The sequence below is a fragment of the Anomaloglossus baeobatrachus genome, chromosome 2 (genome assembly GCF_048569485.1).
Source record: "Anomaloglossus baeobatrachus isolate aAnoBae1 chromosome 2, aAnoBae1.hap1, whole genome shotgun sequence".
NCBI lineage: Eukaryota > Metazoa > Chordata > Amphibia > Anura > Aromobatidae > Anomaloglossus > Anomaloglossus baeobatrachus.
In genome coordinates this window covers 785,445,445-785,464,180 of record NC_134354.1, presented here as the reverse complement: position 1 = coordinate 785,464,180, position 18,736 = coordinate 785,445,445, and the positions used below count along the sequence as shown (strand labels likewise).

The following is an 18,736-nucleotide window of genomic DNA, read 5'->3' as shown; positions in this document are numbered from 1 at the left end:
TTGGTGAAGAAGAACCCGTTCACAACATCAACTGAAGTCCAGAACACTCTCAGTGAAGTAGGTGTATCTGTCTCTAAGTCACCAGTAAAGAGAAGACTTCATGAAAGTAAATACAAAGGGTTCACATCTAGATGCAAACCATTCATCAATTCCAAAAATAGACAGGCCAGAGTTACATTTGCTGAAAAACACCTCATGAAGCCAGCTCAGTTCTGGAAAAGTATTCTATGGACAGATGAGACCAAGATCAACCTGTACCAGAATGATGGGAAGAAAAAAGTTTGGAGAAGAAAGGGAACGGCACATGATCCAAGGCACACCACATCCTCTGTAAAACATGGTGGAGGCAACGTGATGGCATGGGCATGCATGGCTTTCAATGGCACTGGGTCACTTGTGTTTATTGATGACATAACAGCAGACAAGAGTAGCCGGATGAATTCTGAAGTGTACCGGGATATACTTTCAGCCCAGATTCAGCCAAATGCCGCAAAGTTGATCGGACGGCGCTTCATAGTACAGATGGACAATGACCCCAAGCATACAGCCAAAGCTACCCAGGAGTTCATGAGTGCAAAAAAGTGGAACATTCTGCAATGGCCAAGTCAATCACCAGATCTTAACCCAATTGAGCATGCATTTCACTTGCTCAAATCCAGACTTAAGACGGAAAGACCCACAAACAAGCAAGACCTGAAGGCTGCGGCTGTAAAGGCCTGGCAAAGCATTAAGAAGGAGGAAACCCAGCGTTTGGTGATGTCCATGGGTTCCAGACTTAAAGCAGTGATTGCCTCCAAAGGATTCGCAACAAAATATTGAAAATAAAAATATTTTGTTTGGGTTTGGTTTATTTGTCCAATTACTTTTGACCTCCTAAAATGTGGAGTGTTTGTAAAGAAATGTGACAATTCCTACAATTTCTATCAGATATTTTTGTTCAAACCTTCAAATTAAACGTTACAATCTGCACTTGAATTCTGTTGTAGAGGTTTCATTTCAAATCCAATGTGGTGGCATGCAGAGCCCAACTCGCCAAAATTGTGTCACTGTCCAAAGATTTCTGGACCCAACTGTATATATTGCATTCTTCATCCATAGTTGACTGACATAAAGAGCCTCTTATCTGCATTTTCTATCCTCTTCGTGACTGCGGAGGCTTCCGTTTCCAGTGTAAGATCTGCTACGTCGCGTCATCTTCCTCCATCACCAGGAAAGTCGACGCGTTCAAGTACATATAACTCAAGAAGTTCTTCTAAACTCCCTGGCACAAAGTTAAAAAAGTTAGCAGCAAAAATGTGAAATACATACAAGCTCAATAAGTTAATAATAATACTAATTAAAAAATATATATATTGATCTTTAACTTTCTCCGGTCTGAGAAAAATGTAATGGAATTGTCTATAACGGATATTAAAAAACAAAACACACTACACACATCTACCTGGTATCAACCTATATAGGGGACCCTGCGCCCAGTGATTCAGTCCAAAAAGTGAACTGCAAACAGCGGAGTCTAAAGGAAAACAAACAATAAAAAGCAATATATTCGCACAAGAGTGACCATGGTGCAGCAGATATTCATGCAGAATGTGCAGCTATATGTGGATGATGCGGCACAATCACAATGTATCCATACGTTATGGCCAGATATGCCTGGACTATCCTAAGGAGCTTGGAGTTGAGGCAACTGGAACAAAAAGGACACAAGTATGTTTGGTTTTTTTTGAGGTTCCTTGTGGTGGAACACAGGCGAGCGTTCATGACAACATCCTCAACCCAAGATAATGGATGGAGACATTTCACTCCCTCCCGTCCGGGCTATTCTGGACTCTCCATACCAGACATTATGTCCTAGCCGCATCCATCACTCACAGGTCTCACATGCTGAATACACAAGGAGTCTAAGCCAAGACAGGATTAACCCTCAATACACAGAAGCCAAGAGATACCGACAAACTTGGTGCATGATCAAGGCGCCAACGTGGCCTTCACATTCCATCAGCTTCATAGGTCATCCGAAGTGAGCACAAAGCACACCGCAGTGGCATCCTCCATTACCGAATATGCACTAGCTCTGCGTGTGAAAAGGTGATGCCAGACACCTTCCATAAGCAGCTGCCTGTAGTGGACCAGGGGAGGGGGTTCAGTTGTTTTGTAAACTAAAGCAAAATATGAATTACTAAAAATCCCAGATCTCCAAGAGGAATATTTATGAAATGTGCATTTTAAAAACATCAACTAGATCAAAGAATAAGGAGCAGAAAGACCAAGGAAGCAAATAACATGCTGCCTACCTGCCACCACCACTAGAGGGAGCCTGTTATACTCCCTGCAGACACCACTAGAGGCAGCTTACTATACTGCCTGCAGACACCACTAGAGGCAGCTTACTATACTGCCTGCAGACACCACTAGAGGCAGCCTATTATACAGATACCTGCCACCACCACTAGAGAGAGCCTGTTATACTGTCATACTGCCTGCAGACACCACTACAGGCTGCCTACTATACTGCCTGCAGACACCACTAGAGGCTGCCTACTATACTGCCTGCAGACACCACTAGAGGCTGCCTACTATACTGCCTGAAACTAAAAAAGGGGGAGACAAAGGGCGCAATAGGGTCTTACCCGATATAACAAGTGGTGATAGGAAAGGAACAGTAACACTCACCTGATAGGGTTGTGCCAGTCACAACTCCTTCAAAAGCATGTGAGTGTCCGTGTGATTCAAGCAGCGGCCCCGTATAACAATATAGAAAGTTGATTAAATATAGAGAGGGAACCACGGGTTATGCCGCGCTTAAAAACCACTGAAGTTGAAATGATGTGAAAATTTCTCTTTTATTTACAGCATTCCTACGCGTTTCAGAGACAAAGACCGTCTCCTTCTTCAGGGAAAAAAGAAATCATACAGACAATCAAAAGCTGGTATCTTATAAAGGATCCATACTGCCACGTTGACAGCTATGACGTCAACCGCCCTTCAAGATTGCAGGGTGATGACTCATCAGCACATGGAGACAACGGACACATGGAGGAAAAAAAACATTATATGAAATTTATTACAATTTTACAATTTTATTATAAATATTCCTCTGAGATAAATCATAAATCATGACTGGGTAATGATATGGAAATTTCATATAATGTTTTTTTTCCTCCATGTGTCCGTTGTCTCCATGTGCTGATGAGTCATCACCCTGCAATCTTGAAGGGCGGTTGACGTCATAGCTGTCAACGTGGCAGTATGGATCCTTTATAAGATACCAGCTTTTGATGGTCTGTATGATTTCTTTTTTCCCTGAAGAAGGAGACGGTCTTTGTCTCTGAAACGCGTAGGAATGCTGTAAATAAAAGAGAAATTTTCACATCATTTCAACTTCAGTGGTTTTTAAGCGCGGCATAACCCGTGGTTCCCTCTCTATATTTAATCAACTTACTATACTGCCTGCAGACACCACTAGAGGCAGCCTATTATACAGATACCTGCCACCACCACTAGAGAGAGCCTGTTATACTGTCATACTGCCTGCAGACACCACTAGAGGCTGCCTACTATACTGCCTGCAGACACCACTAGAGGCTGCCTACTATACTACCTGCATACACCACTAGAGGCTGCCTACTATACTACCTGCATACACCACTAGAGGCTGCCTACTATACTACCTGCATACACCACTAGAGGCTGCCTACTATACTACCTGCATACACCACTAGAGGCTGCCTACTATACTACCTGCATACACCACTAGAGGCTGCCTACTATACTACCTGCATACACCACTAGAGGCTGCCTACTATACTACCTGCAGACATCACTAGAGGGAGCCTATTATAAAGATACCTTCCACCACCACTAGAGAGAGCCTGTTATACTGTCATACTGCCTGCAGACACCACTAGAGGCTGCCTACTATACTGCCTGCAGACACCACTAGAGGCTGCCTACTATACTGCCTGCAGACACCACTAGAGGCAGCCTATTATACAGATACCTGCCACCACCACTAGAGAGAGCCTGTTATACTGTCATACTGCCTGCAGACACCACTAGAGGCTGCCTACTATACTGCCTGCAGACACCACTAGAGGCTGCCTACTATACTACCTGCATACACCACTAGAGGCTGCCTACTATACTACCTGCATACACCACTAGAGGCTGCCTACTATACTACCTGCAGACATCACTAGAGGGAGCCTATTATAAAGATACCTTCCACCACCACTAGAGGGAGCCTGTTATGCTGCCTGCAGACACCACTAGATGGAACTTATTATAGATACCTGAAGCAACCACTAGAATGAGCCTGTTACTGTCATACTGCCTACAGACACCACTAGAGGCAGCCTACTATACTGCCTACAGACACCACTAGAGGCAGCCTACTATACTGCCTACAGACACCACTAGAGGCAGCCTACTATACTACCTGCCATCACCAATAGAGGGATCCTGTTATATAATACTTGCTACCACTAGAGGGAGCTTGCTATACTGCTGCAGACACCACTATTGAAACTTATTATAAGATACCTGAAGTGACCACTAGAAGGAGCCTGTTACTGCCATACTGCCTACAGACACCACTAGAGGGAGCCTATTATATGATACCTGCCACCACCACTAGAGGGAGCCTGTTATACTGCCTGCAAACACCACTAGAGGGAGCCTGTTCTACTGCTGCAGACACCCCTATTGGATCAGTAGCCTACAGTTTTGCCATGTACATACATGTCTTTTGTGCACATATCAGAGGGGCATGTTAATGTGGAGAAATGCTGGATTACTCCTTTAAGATGATAAAACTTAAGAAACACAATACAAATATGTAATGTAAAAAATAGAAAGATATATATCAGCATGAAGTAATACTGCAAATTCACAGATTCTGATATGAATATCTCATATTGCCTAGGAGCAAGGAAATCTAAGGCTCTATAGCAAAACTAGAAACACTAAAACCAAACTTTCTAACTCGAAATTTACATGATCTTTACTTTACAGTTGTGTTTACCACCTTTTAAGTGTAATCAAATTTTACAGCATTTATTACTCCCCCCCCTCCATTGCTGGACGTCCCCGGCTGAATCTAATGACAGCAGTTATTGCATAGGCCTCGTTTCTTCTATATTAGTATTAAAAATATGAATTTTGTTTTGTTTTTTTTTAAAAAAAGGGAAAGTAGCAGCAACAAAAGTCTGTAGCGTTTCAAGATGGAGTAAGGACACCAGGGGGCGCTGCGTCCTCTCCAATTCTGAATACCATGATTTCAATATTCCCTGAAATCTAAAAAGTCCTTGATAGCAGGTCACAGATGAGTCTCTTATTATCTAAAAATAAATAGTCTATATTACTAAATGGACCACGAGTAGCACGACCTCCAGACACCTTCCACCACATTCGTCTTGCAGAAATTCCCGATTCGCATTGATCTCCAAATCACAAGAGGGTTTATGGTATTGTCCTTGGAAAAATAGGCATGATATGCAGTGCAATGGAGGCGCTGTAGAGACGGGTCTCCGCCATATTCCACACTTTGCTGCCTTGTCGGCCCTCGCGGGACCAGCAGGAGGACCCTCCCGCCACAGCTTGGATTGTTGCAGGTGAATGGCTGGGCTGGCAGGAAGGTGGAGTCAGATAACGTCCTGGGGAGAAATAAGAAATACATTTTTTTTTTTTTTGGTAAAACGACCATTGCAAAATACACTATCAAAAAAGTTTGGGATATTTGGTTTTTGGGTGAATTTACAGGATAATCCTAAAAAACCCTCTGTCCTTTACAGGCGACCTTCTCATGTTTTGGATGCTCATGACTGTTCAATGTTTCAGGACTTTTTGCACAACTTCCTGTTCTCTAACAAGGAACTTAATGGCAAAATTCACAACAGGGGTTTGAACCTTGAACTTTATTGGACGATTCATGGATCACTTAAAATTGGTACTAAACCGTCCTCCTTATGCCGTTCACATTTGGACATCATGAGACCAACACGACAGAACAATTGACCAGGAGCACAATGCGATTGAGAGGCTTCAAGCAGGATGTTCTCAGACGGAAGTGTCCATTGAGCTTAGAGTGTCACCAGCAGGTTGTACAGAGATACGGAGAGACTGGAGGAGTCACAGAAAGGCAGAGAAGTGGACGTTTTCTGGCCACATCCCACACTGATGATCGCTTCATTGTTAACAATGCCCTTTGGAACCGGATGATGAATGCCACACAACTCCAGGGACATTTGTGAAAGGTGAGAGCGCCCCCCCTCCCCAAGTTTAGCGGCAGACCATTCAAAATGGTTTACATCAGCATGGTCTGCGTGCTAGATGACCAGCAAGGTGCCTGATCACACCATCGAGCACAAGCATTATCTATGTAAATGACCACAACACCAGGCACAGGTGTCTTCTACGCAGGACGAGGGACAGTGGCCTCAGTGCCGGTCACTGATGAAGGTCGATTAATGCAGAGTAGAAATAATGGCTGCCAACGATAGAGACGTAAAGGAGAGCGCTATGCATCAGCCATTGCTGTCACCAGACGAGGCTTTGGTGGTGGTGGTTATACATTGAGGCCAGGGTGTCTAGTCAGTATAGAATGGCCCTACACTGTGTGATGGTACAGTGACCGCTACTACTACTGGAATAACATCACTAATCCAGTCATGGTGCCTCTGCAGGAACAACACTCTACTAATGTCATCTTCATGGACGACCATACTCCAGCTGATCGAGGTCTCATCATTAGGGAATGTCTGCTGGAGACTTGGGACCTCACATGGAGCAGCTGTACATTCTCCAGACCTGAATCCCATAGAAAACCTATGGGATCAGCTGAGTCCCCATATAGAGGCTGTAATTATGTACCCTAAAACCTCAATGACCAGAGGGCCGCTCTTCAAGAAGAGTGGGACGCCGCCTCCACAGACAATAACTCCACTTGTGACCAGCAGGAGGCGTCACTGTCAGCTGGAATTGAGGCTCAAGGACACAGAACAAATTAAGACAGACTTTTTTGGCAGGGGCAGGGGGAATGTTGTATACTTCCCACTGCTGGCTGTTGTTTCAATAAATAGTTTTAGAAGTCACCATTGCTGCTTCTACATAAATGCTCGACTGTCATGATGAAATATCATTGTAGCGAGAACTTTTTACAGTTTACATAAACGTCACCCGAAATCAAAATATCCCGAACTTTGTGAGTAATGTATATAAAAATGAGGAACTGAAAGGAAAATCATGATATTCATCACCACATGCTGGCATGGAAATTAAGTGTCACATTGCAACATCGAATTGAAGGATTTCCTATAGTCTCATAGTGACGTGCCATAGAAAAATACAACTAAAAATTGAGGGGACTATATAAGTGATTTTTTGAGCACCTTGGGGGAAATTGCAAAAAAAAAAAGAAAAAGCCAATCTGGTAATTTTCTAAAATGCTACGAAACTCTGCAACTGGCCCCGTTTTATCGTAGGACCACATGGCAAAGAAATGAGAGTTTCCTGATGACATCAACAACTGAATGACCGCAGCTCAGAGAGGACAACCATGCGGGAAAGTCACGGTCCTCCTAGCCATCTGGAAGACATGACGGCTCTTCATTACCATTACACATCCGCTCCCTGTAAGCTGAAATTGAATTTAACGTATACATGTAACATGATATGAATTTTTTTTTGGGGGGGGGGGGGGGGGTGATGGATTGGTCCTGTAATTACATGGCGTTCTATCACACGTCCGCGTCACTTCAGCTTAACAGGGGTGTGTTATATTCTGCAGGGGAACCGGTTTGAGATCAGCAGTTTTTATTTGCCTGAAGCAATTTCCGTACAGGTGACAGGACGGAGTCATCAGTCACCGCCATTACTCACTGGAGTCATCAGACACCTTATACTAACCCTGAACCAAAACTGGCACTAATACGGGTATCAGGTCACATACCAACATCTAAAAAGGTCCTCTGAACACACTGCATCCCACACACACACACACACACACACACACACACACTCTATATACTACACCGCACAGGAGACATCCTCTATATCAGGGGTGGGCAATTAATTTTCCCATGGGGCCGCATGAAAAATTGGGATGCTTTTAGAGGGCCGGAATAATATAATTAACTCAGTTATACCCAATATACTACATTACTACACCCCCTCCATATACTACACCACTACACCCCCATATACTACACCTGTAATATCCTACATCACTACACCCCTATATACTACATAACTACACCCCTATATACTACACCTGTAATATACTACACCACTACACCCCTATATACTACACCTGTAATATCCTACATCACTACACCCCTATATACTACACCCCACAGGGCACATCCTCTATATACTACACCAGACAGGAGGCATCCTCTATATACTACACCAGACAGGAGGCATCCTCTATATACTACACCAGACAGGAGGCATCCTCTATATACTACACCACACAGGAGGCATCCTCTATATACTACACCACACAGGAGGCATCCTCTATATACTACACCAGACAGGAGGCATCCTCTATATACTACACCAGACAGGAGGCATCCTCTATATACTACACCACACAGGAGACATCCTCTATATACTACACCACACAGGAGACATCCTCTGTATACTACACCACACAGGAGACATCCTCTATATACTACACCACACAGGAGACATCCTCTATATACTACACCACACAGGAGACATCCTCTATATACTACACCACACAGGAGACATCCTATATATACTACACCACACAGGAGACATCCTCTATATACTACACCACACAGGAGACATCCTCTATATACTACACCACACAGGAGACATCCTCCATATACTACACCACACAGGAGACATCCTCCATATACTACACCACACAGGAGACATCCTCCATATACTACACCACACAGGAGATATCCTCCATATACTACACCATGCAGGAGAACTGATAGAAATGAGGTCACTATAGATTGACAGCCGTAATTTTCACAAATGTTCTGTCGCTTAGTCGGCCTCATTTGGATGAAAGCTAAACTCCTCGTCTTACCCGGCCGCTCCTGTGCAATTACATCTTATGACGAGCAGAACGGTTACAGCAGCTACCGACAGGTGACCCATCCAGAAACTGCTAAGTGTACACAATTATAATAAACCCCTAAACGCTCACTATCGGAGGATGAGGCTTTTATTGGACAACAAGTGAGAAGTGTCATCCCTATGAGGGGTCATTAATGGGGTCTGGAGAAAGGGTGGGAATAAGATGAATGATACTGAGGAAGGGGCCTAGAAGAGTCTTAAATAGGACCCATCAGACAGGTTTGAATACTCCATTGTGGGAAGGAAATAAGAGCCAATGTTTTTTTGTTTTTAATCCTCCATACGGTCCTAGAAATCTATACTTTTTAGTTAGAGCTACTTTGTATGGTCTTTACCAATTGGGCGTGGATCACAAAAGATCCAGGGGTGCAGTTAGCAGTGGTCTTACCTCCAACTTGCTGGTATCTTCTAGGCTCCGGTTCTTGGCCCTCACCGTGTTGGACAGCAGCACCCTTTGCTCCGGCATGTCATTTTGAGGCAGACACGAGGCGTCCCTGACACAGAGGTCAGAAAGTGCCTTCATTTCTGGGGGATTTGGCTTTTGCTCCGGTATACGGGCAACACGGAACCTGACGGGTCAAATGGAACGACGTTAACAGATACCTGATGATTTTCAATTTATAAAGCGACACGTTAAGTATCCGATTTCCAGCAGCAACGCGGCAAACTACGGAACTGGGCGTCTGCAGTGAAGTTAGTGGTTTAGTGGTTACAATTTTAATAGCTGGCCATCACTGACCAGGTTTTACATCGGTCCTGTCCTCCAGTCACATTAGTAAAGGAGGAACTGGGACTTATTCTTTATTGTGTAGCCGCCATGTTGCCTCTCAACATCTAGTAACTTGCAAAAGTATAATAAAGGCCCTGTACATTATAAACCCAGCAGAACTTTGAGTGCAGCTCTGGAAATAATTGGAACAGGATATATAATGAGAATGCAATTGCGTAAGTACCGTATTTTTCGGCTTATAAAGGCGCACCAGATTATAAAATGCACCCCAAATTTAAAAGGGGGAAAAAAAAATAAAGAAATAAAATGGGGGGACGGGGGGGGTTCCGTCTTACCAGTGGAGGGCAGGGGTGGAACAGGGCGATGCTGTTGGGGTTGCAGGCGCTGTACTGGAGAAGCACTGGGGTTACAGGCAGAGGGCGCTGCACTGTGGTTACAGGCCAAGGGCGCTGCGCACTGCGCTGGGGAATGCAGGGCCGAGGGCGCGGCGCTGGGGAATGCAGGGCCGAGGGCGCTGCGCTGGGGAATGCAGGGCCGAGGGCGCTGCGCTGGGGAATGCAGGCACCATCCTGAAAATGTCAGAAGCACAGACTTCAAATAATGGCGCCTGGAATCAGCGCATGCGCAGAAGGAGCTCTCAGCTCTAAGATCTCATCTGTGCACGCACCGCCTCAGGCCCATTGACCTCCCAGCATCGGACTTAAGGAAAATGAAGCCTGGATGTGGTGTGTGCGCAGAGGAGATCTGAGCCGAGAACGCCATCCGTGCACGCACCGACTCCGGGCGCCATTATTGTGAAGTCTGCACCACCGACATTTTCAGGATGGCGCTCGCCTGCAACCCCAGCACAGCACCCTCGGCCTGCAGCCCCAGTACAGCATGGTTCCAGCAGATCGCCTGCAGCTCCAGCACAGCACAGTGCCCTCGGCCTGCAGCCCCAGCACAGCACCCGCGGCATTGCTCCTGTGACCCCTCTCCAGCATCCTCTGTTAGCAACACATTTTTGGGAGGAAAATTGCGTCTTATAATCCGAAATATATAGTATTTTCTGTCACAAGGGCAATTTTTGGGGACGCAAAAGTATTAAAGCCACAGCTGCTTTCTTCCATGTATAGCGCCACACCCATCCACAGGTTGTTTCTGGTACTGCAGCTTAGCTGTGGACATGTGTCCCTGATACTAGAAGAATGCAGCCATGTTCATCTAATCCTGCATGCCGCCTTTATTGATCATGCTCCAGTAATCCGCACACGAGATCCTCTTACCTGCCCACCGAGAGGATGGTGATCTCTCCTACGGCAGCCTTAGCGGAGGTTCTGGCATTTCTTCCATTGTTGGCGGGAGCCACCACTGACTGCGGAGGGGATATGACCTCGGGCCACTTCTTCTGGCTGCAGCGAGTGCAGCTGGTGCGCGAGGCCGGGCCCTGGACCGTGTGCAGGTGATGTTGGTGTTTGCAGAGGTTCGGCATCTGGGGCAGAAGGTGAGGCTTACTGCAACAGGGAAGAACAGCAGCGTTACAAGGTCTGATCACGAAGAACACCAAACCCAAGTGGCTAGATGCCGTTTGCCAAGGGGGGGACCACTAATTGCTCCTACAAGACGGGATAAGTCAGCGCAATACAGATTTGCCATTCACGTCCTAAGATGGGTCATCTGGTGGAAAACTACTTTTTCCCCCCACCCCAAGTATCCAGTTCGGAAAGGAAACCCATTCTGGCCCCTCATCCATTAGCCAAAAAGAGGAGGATCTAAAAAGAGCATATCAAACCCTGGAGGACCCAATGGTGTAATACTTTATCTATCCTGTGGGAGTGCTGCAGGAAAACATTTTGCTGCCAAGACGCTCACTTTTGAGGAGACTTGTTCCCCATTGCAGACGTCTGCATGTTTTGATATTCCTTCAGGAGTTCTTCCAAAGCAACAGCGTTTTCTGGAAAGAGAAGATTAACAGTTCAATCCTCCACATGATCGACACCACACATTTATCGTTCAGCATTTCATCCCACAAACCTTTCTTCTCGGTGATCAGACGCACAAGGACCCCGATGGTGTCTTCATTCCCATTCTCCTCCAACATGATGTTACCTGAGGATAAAGACAGATTGAGTGATTCTTCACGGCCGTGAGGAGTCCATGGAGGCCACCAGCGCCATCCCTGTGCTTTACATCAGACACGTTCAACCCCGAAACAGATGGAAGAGTCAACCGGGATTTATTAATTGCAGAGTGTAATGACTGGAAGACAAAAAAAATATTGTCTCCATGGAAACAACTAAATAGAGCCCCCCGGAGGTCAGGAAAAAGCAACGTTAACCCAGATGGATGAGGGCTAATTGGATGAAATGGTTACAATGGGAAGACGTTGATACGGACGGCAGACTGTCCCCCCACTGCTGCAAAGAGACCTAGACAGACTAAAGGTTATCCAGGCAGGGGATGGGGGGGGGAAGGGGAGGGGAACCTAGACGGACTACAGGTTATCCAGGTAGGGGGATGAGTATGGGGATGGGGGGGGGGGGGGGACCGAGACCCACAGAGGCTGCAGGTTATCCAGGCAGGGGATGAGGGGAGATCTAGACAGACTGCAGGTTATCCAGGCAGAGGATGGGGGGGGACGGCATATACAGATGGCACATTATCCAGGCAGGGTATAAGGAGGGGACAGAGGCCTAGACAGACTGCAGGTTATTCAAGCAGGGGATGGGGGGGGCAGAGGCCTAGACAGACTGAAGAAGGTTATCCAGGCAGGGGATGGGGGGGGCAGAGGCCTAGACAGATGGCACATTATCCAGGCAGGGGGATGAGGGGGACAGAGACCTAGACAGACTGAAGGTTATACAGGCAGGGGATGGGGGGGGGGCAGAGGCCTAGACAGATGGCACATTATCCAGGCAGGGGATGGGGGGGGGAGGGGCAGAGGCCTAGACAGACTGCAGGTTATTCAGGCAAGGAGTGAGGGAGGGCAGAGACCTAGACAGACTGAAGAAGGTTATCCAGGTATCCAGGCAGGGGATGGGGGGGGGGGGACAGAGGCCTAGACAGATGGCACATTATCCAGGCAGGGGGATGAGGGGGGCAGAGGCCTAGACAGACTGAAGGTTATCCAGTTATCCAGGCAGGGGATGAGGGGGGGGGGGGGGACAGACTGCAAGGAAGGAGTGAGGGAGGACAGAGACCTAGGCAGACTAAAGGTTATCCAGGCAGGGGATGAGGGAGGACAGAGATCTAGACAGATGGCACATTTTCCAGGCGGGTGATAAGGTGGGACCCACAAAAGGTGAATTTATTTTTGGAATTTTGTATCGTCATTTTGGAGGAGACTGAACCGTTGTAGATGAAAGTTTCTGCACAGAGGATAATTAGAGGCGTGCATCGTTCTCAGCTCCTCGGAGAGCTCGGCCCCAGCCAGGGATTGCACGCTTGTGGTTTGCTACATGCTGCAATTCCCGCTTTGACGTCATCCATGTACCCGGCAAGGTACGGACACCAAGCCTCGGATGCACCATTCACACAATCTAAAGTTTAACATGGCAAAGAAAAAAAAAAAACAGCTTCCAGAAGTGCGGATGTCGGGTGACTGCGAGCGCTCCGGTACTCACTGTCTTTCTCGGGAGCCGGCTCTGCCTCTTCTTCCACCTTCTGAGACGTGCAGCGATAGCCCTTCTTTTTTAGAAGATTGCACAATAATATACCAGTCAGTCCCATTATGCAGAAGACTGGGACTATAGCCAGCACCGCGTACTGCGTTCCGGAGTCCTCCGGGACACCTTTCCGGGTGCCGTTTTGAGTGACCTTTTGCTCTAGATTGTTGGGGGCCTGTAATGTTCTTGTAGAGCGGTTTCTTAGTGTTCTTTGACCTGAAGAAAAAAGAAAAATAAAAAATAAATAAAAAAAAAAAAATTTGGAAATTCAGACTAGACATGCATCATATTTTTTAAAACCTAGAACTTGCGGTGGGCAAAGAATTTGCTACCAATAAACTGAAATCACAATATTAAATTTCCCGTATGCACCGGGGCTGGTGAGCGCCTTTTCTTAATGCTGCAAATTTGTGTAATTCCTCAGTTAAAGCAAATTAATTTTTAATAAAGGTCAAAGCTGAATATAATAATTTTATGTATATAGCGCCATTATATTCTGCAGCGCTTTACAATTTAAAGGGGACAGGTACAGACAATACAAAATAAAATTCAAAAACCCAGAGAAGGGAGAGCCTGATTCAGATTTCTGCAATATATCCCTTAGTAAAGGGGATCGTACCCGAATTTAGGCTACACAGAAATCCTTTCCTACTTTTACATCTGTATAAATCAAACTCTCACACTCTGCCATTTTGTATCCTTTACAATCTAGAAGAGGTGGAATGTCTGAACTTTAATTTATCCATGGACTATTTAAAGGGAACCTGTCAGGTCCAATATGCAGCCAGTACCACGAGCAGTTCTGGGTGCATATTGCTAATCCCTTCCTCACCGTCCCTGTATCTAGTAGCATACATAAAGGGATCGTTAGAAAAAGTATTTCTAAAGATCGTATATTATATGCTAAATAGTGTGGGGACTAGTCCCAAGGGCATTTCTCCCCTTAGCTGGTTGGCTCATATAGCATGGTAGCACGCCCCTGTGAGTGTACTAACATGCTAATGAACGTGCAGCGACGCACACATACCTCACTGTTTATGGCGGCCGGCGGAGGATGGATGCGCACTGGGTATGATCCGGAAACCCCAGCACGTCCGGTCATGCACACTGTACCTCCCCGACACCGGGAAGCTTACACCCGGCATCAGTTTAGTGCGCATGATCGGCAGTGCTGAGGACTCCGGATCATACCCAGTGCGCATCCATCCTCCACCGGCCGCCATGAAGAGTGAGGTAAGTATGGCATCACTGCACATTCATTAGCATGTTAGTACACTCACAGGGGCGTGCTACCATGCTATAGGAGCCAACCAGCTAAGGGGAGAAACGCCCTTGGGACTAGTCCCCGTGCGAATTAGCATATAATATATGATCTTTAGATATATATTTTCTAAAGATCTCTTTATCTATGCGAGTGTATACAGGGACGATTAGGCAGGGATTAGCAATATGCACCCAGAACGGCTCGTGGTTCTGGGTGCATATTGCACCTGACAGGCTCACTTTAATTAATGGATTAAAAATGCATCAACAATGAAGAAAAAAAAAAATTACACACGAGTTGTTAATTGAAAACATCCCAAAGTAAAAAAAAAAAACAAACTACACATAAAAATAAACACCACACCCCTTGACAAAAAAAATAAATAAAAAATAAATATAAATATAAATATAAATATAAATATATATATATATATATATATATATATATATATATATATAAACAATTATGGGAATTTGTATCCCCTCCTGTGTCAAATATCTAATTTACGTAATTAAAAATTGATATATATACCGTATATTCACACCAACACAGTCCTGTTAATAACCCCTAGCAGAACGTGCACATGACAGTACAGGAACCCACCTTCACATCCCACCGTGTCTGGGGGTGCCAGCCAGCACGCCACACAAGGGTTTGCAGTATTAGGCACCAGAGGAAAATACCTGACACAAGATAAATACAAGACACTTAACGCCCATGGCCATCCGACCGTGTACACATCATTAAATACCCGAAATGTGCACCTACCTAGGCAGGCATTCTCCGCACATCGTGTCGGAACGGGCCGTGCCCGCTCTCAGCTGGATCCGTTTCTTCTTATCGCATTGTGTGTGCATAACACAGGGCGACATACCGTTACGACTCGAGAACGTCCCGGGGCCACACACCCGGCATCCAACACCACCGCCCGTTCCAAAGCCGCAAACCTGGCAGGTAAGAGAAGACATCAGCTCAGGATCGCATGGAGTAGCCCCTCGCCCACAGGCCAGCCCCTCGCCCACAGGCCAGCCCTTGCTACTTAACCATCATCAAAGTGGCAACAAAGAAAAAAAAAAAAAAAAGCATCAATGGGGTGATAAAGGGAGGACATTAAATATTCTGCCACCATAAAGACTTATGAGTCACATTGGACGGTCTTACCCCGTCTGGCTCCTGCCCCCGGGGGCATTGTCTACAAGGCACACAGTTGTCATCGGCGTCGAGATACTCTGCGATCTTGCACTCCTGACAGATCCCCTCCCAGATCTGAAGCTGCAGAGAACAAACAGAGAATGTATATTATTTTATATATTAGCTATTGAAATTTTAATACAAAAAAAAAAAAAAAAAAAAAAAAAAGAGAAGAAGATTAAACAACGAGAACAAAGGGAAAAAAAAAACCCCAAAAGGTCTATAACACCGGCAGAAATTACCAGGGGATGGGAACACAATACAGAATGTCCCATAAAGCACAAATTAAAAGCATGAAATGAAATGTAGGCCATTCAGCAAACTGCAGATTATCTGACTAATTGTATGGCACCTGCAATATAAACTGTTTACACCCAGAGAGACATTATATAACAGGTCCCTGAATGGGGGCGGAGGTCGGAGGCTCTGATGAGAGGACGCCGCAGGAGCAGACATGGCGGACGGCACTGATTGTCCGCACACACCGAGAAAATCACTCTGCAGCCGTCAGGACATCGCTGGTACCAAAAGCTGGAAACCCGAAACCCAGATATTCCACATTACACAGTGACCTCCAGGGCGGAGGATGGAGATGGACGGCCAGACACGCACCACTACACGACGGATTTAGAAACACTCAGAGCAAGATAATAACATATATTAATAGGAATGTTGTATATAAAATGGTCTCAACACTTCTGCCAGAGGAATGTGCGTCCGGTATGTTACACAGTGTAAGATTATGGGTTATATATACATATATATCTCCTCTACAAAACCATTTATTTTAACAGGACCTAGACTTTTATATTGTTGAACTTTATCAGCTGAAAAGAGACGGGAAAGAGACAACTGCTCCGAGCACATATAACTCAGGAATATAGTTATCCTGGTAAAAAGCTGGGCAAGAGAATTCCTGAAGAAAGCAAAATATTAAACTGCATGAAAAATACTGCCCCTATGTAAAAGAATATAACTACTATAATACTGCCCCCTATATACAAGAATATAACTACTATAATACTGCCCCCTATATACAAGAATATAACTACTATAATACTGCCCCCTATATACAAGAATATAACTACTATAATACTGCCCCCTATGTACAAGAATATAACTACTATAATACTGCCCATATACAAGAATATAACTACTATAATACTGCCCCCTATGTACAAGAATATAACTACTATAATACTGCCCCTATGTACAAGAATATAACTACTATAATACTGCCACCTATGTACAAGAATATAACTACTATAATACTGCCCATATACAAGAATATAACTACTATAATACTGCCCCCTATGTACAAGAATATAACTACTATAATACTGCCCCCTATGTACAAGAATATAACTACTATAATACTGCCCCCTATGTACAAGAATATAACTACTATAATACTGCCCCTATGTACAAGAATATAACTACTATAATACTGTCCCTATGTACAAGAATATAACTACTATAATACTGCCCCCTATGTACAAGAATATAACTACTATAATACTGTCCCCTATGTACAAGAATATAACTACTATAATACTGTCCCCTATGTACAAGAATATAACTACTATAATACTGCTCCTATGTACAAGAATATAACTACTATAATACTGCTCCTATGTACAAGAATATAACTACTATAATACTGTTCCTATGTACAAGAATATAACTACTATAATACTGCTCCTATGTACAAGAATATAACTACTATAATACTGCTCCTATGTACAAGAATATAACTACTATAATACTGCTCCTATGTACAAGAATATAACTACTATAATACTGCTCCTATGTACAAGAATATAACTACTATAATACTGCTCCTATGTACAAGAATATAACTACTATAATACTGCTCCTATGTATAAGAATATAACTACTATAATACTGCTCCTATGTACAAGAATATAACTACTATAATACTGCTCCTATGTACAAGAATATAACTACTATAATACTGCTCCTATGTACAAGAATATAACTACTATAATATTGCCCCTATGTACAAGAATATAACTACTATAATACTGCTCCCTATATACAAGAATATAACTACTATAATACTGCCCCTATGTAAAAGAATATAACTACTATAATACTGCCCCCTATATACAAGAATATAACTACTATAATACTGCCCCCTATGTACAAGAATATAACTACTATAATACTGCCCCCTATGTACAAGAATATAACTACTATAATACTGCCCCCTATGTACAAGAATATAACTACTATAATACTGCTCCTATGTACAAGAATATAACTACTATAATACTGCCCCTATGTACAAGAATATAACTACTATAATACTGCCCCCTATGTACAAGAATATAACTACTATAATACTGCCCCCTATGTACAAGAATATAACTACTATAATACTGCTCCTATGTACAAGAATATAACTACTATAATACTGCTCCTATGTACAAGAATATAACTACTATAATACTGCCCCTATGTACAAGAATATAACTACTATAATACTGCCCCTATGTACAAGAATATAACTACTATAATACTGCCCCTAAGTACAAGAATATAACTACTATAATACTGCCCCTATGTACAAGAATATAACTACTATAATACTGCCCCCTATGTACAAGAATATAACTACTATAATACTGTCCCCTATGTACAAGAATATAACTACTATAATACTGCTCCTATGTACAAGAATATAACTACTATAATACTGCTCCTATGTACAAGAATATAACTACTATAATACTGCCCCCTATGTACAAGAATATAACTACTATAATACTGTTC

At 44.1% G+C, this 18,736-nt stretch overlaps 1 protein-coding gene across 1 annotated transcript in view; it reads right to left on the bottom strand.

The window, feature by feature from the left end:
* Window positions 1–3,437: 3,437 nt before the first annotated feature.
* RELT (RELT TNF receptor) overlaps window positions 3,438–18,736 on the bottom strand; it is a 40,815-nt gene continuing 25,516 nt past the window's right edge. The window contains exons 3-11 of the mRNA XM_075337617.1: window positions 15,911–16,021; window positions 15,518–15,696; window positions 15,353–15,432; window positions 13,444–13,701; window positions 11,855–11,929; window positions 11,693–11,774; window positions 11,107–11,334; window positions 9,500–9,680; window positions 3,438–5,654 (exon numbers count right to left, since the gene is read on the bottom strand). Of these exons, the coding sequence (XP_075193732.1) occupies window positions 5,643–5,654; window positions 9,500–9,680; window positions 11,107–11,334; window positions 11,693–11,774; window positions 11,855–11,929; window positions 13,444–13,701; window positions 15,353–15,432; window positions 15,518–15,696; window positions 15,911–16,021 (1,206 nt within the window). The 3' untranslated portion in view covers window positions 3,438–5,642. The remainder of the gene's footprint in view (window positions 5,655–9,499; window positions 9,681–11,106; window positions 11,335–11,692; window positions 11,775–11,854; window positions 11,930–13,443; window positions 13,702–15,352; window positions 15,433–15,517; window positions 15,697–15,910; window positions 16,022–18,736) is intronic.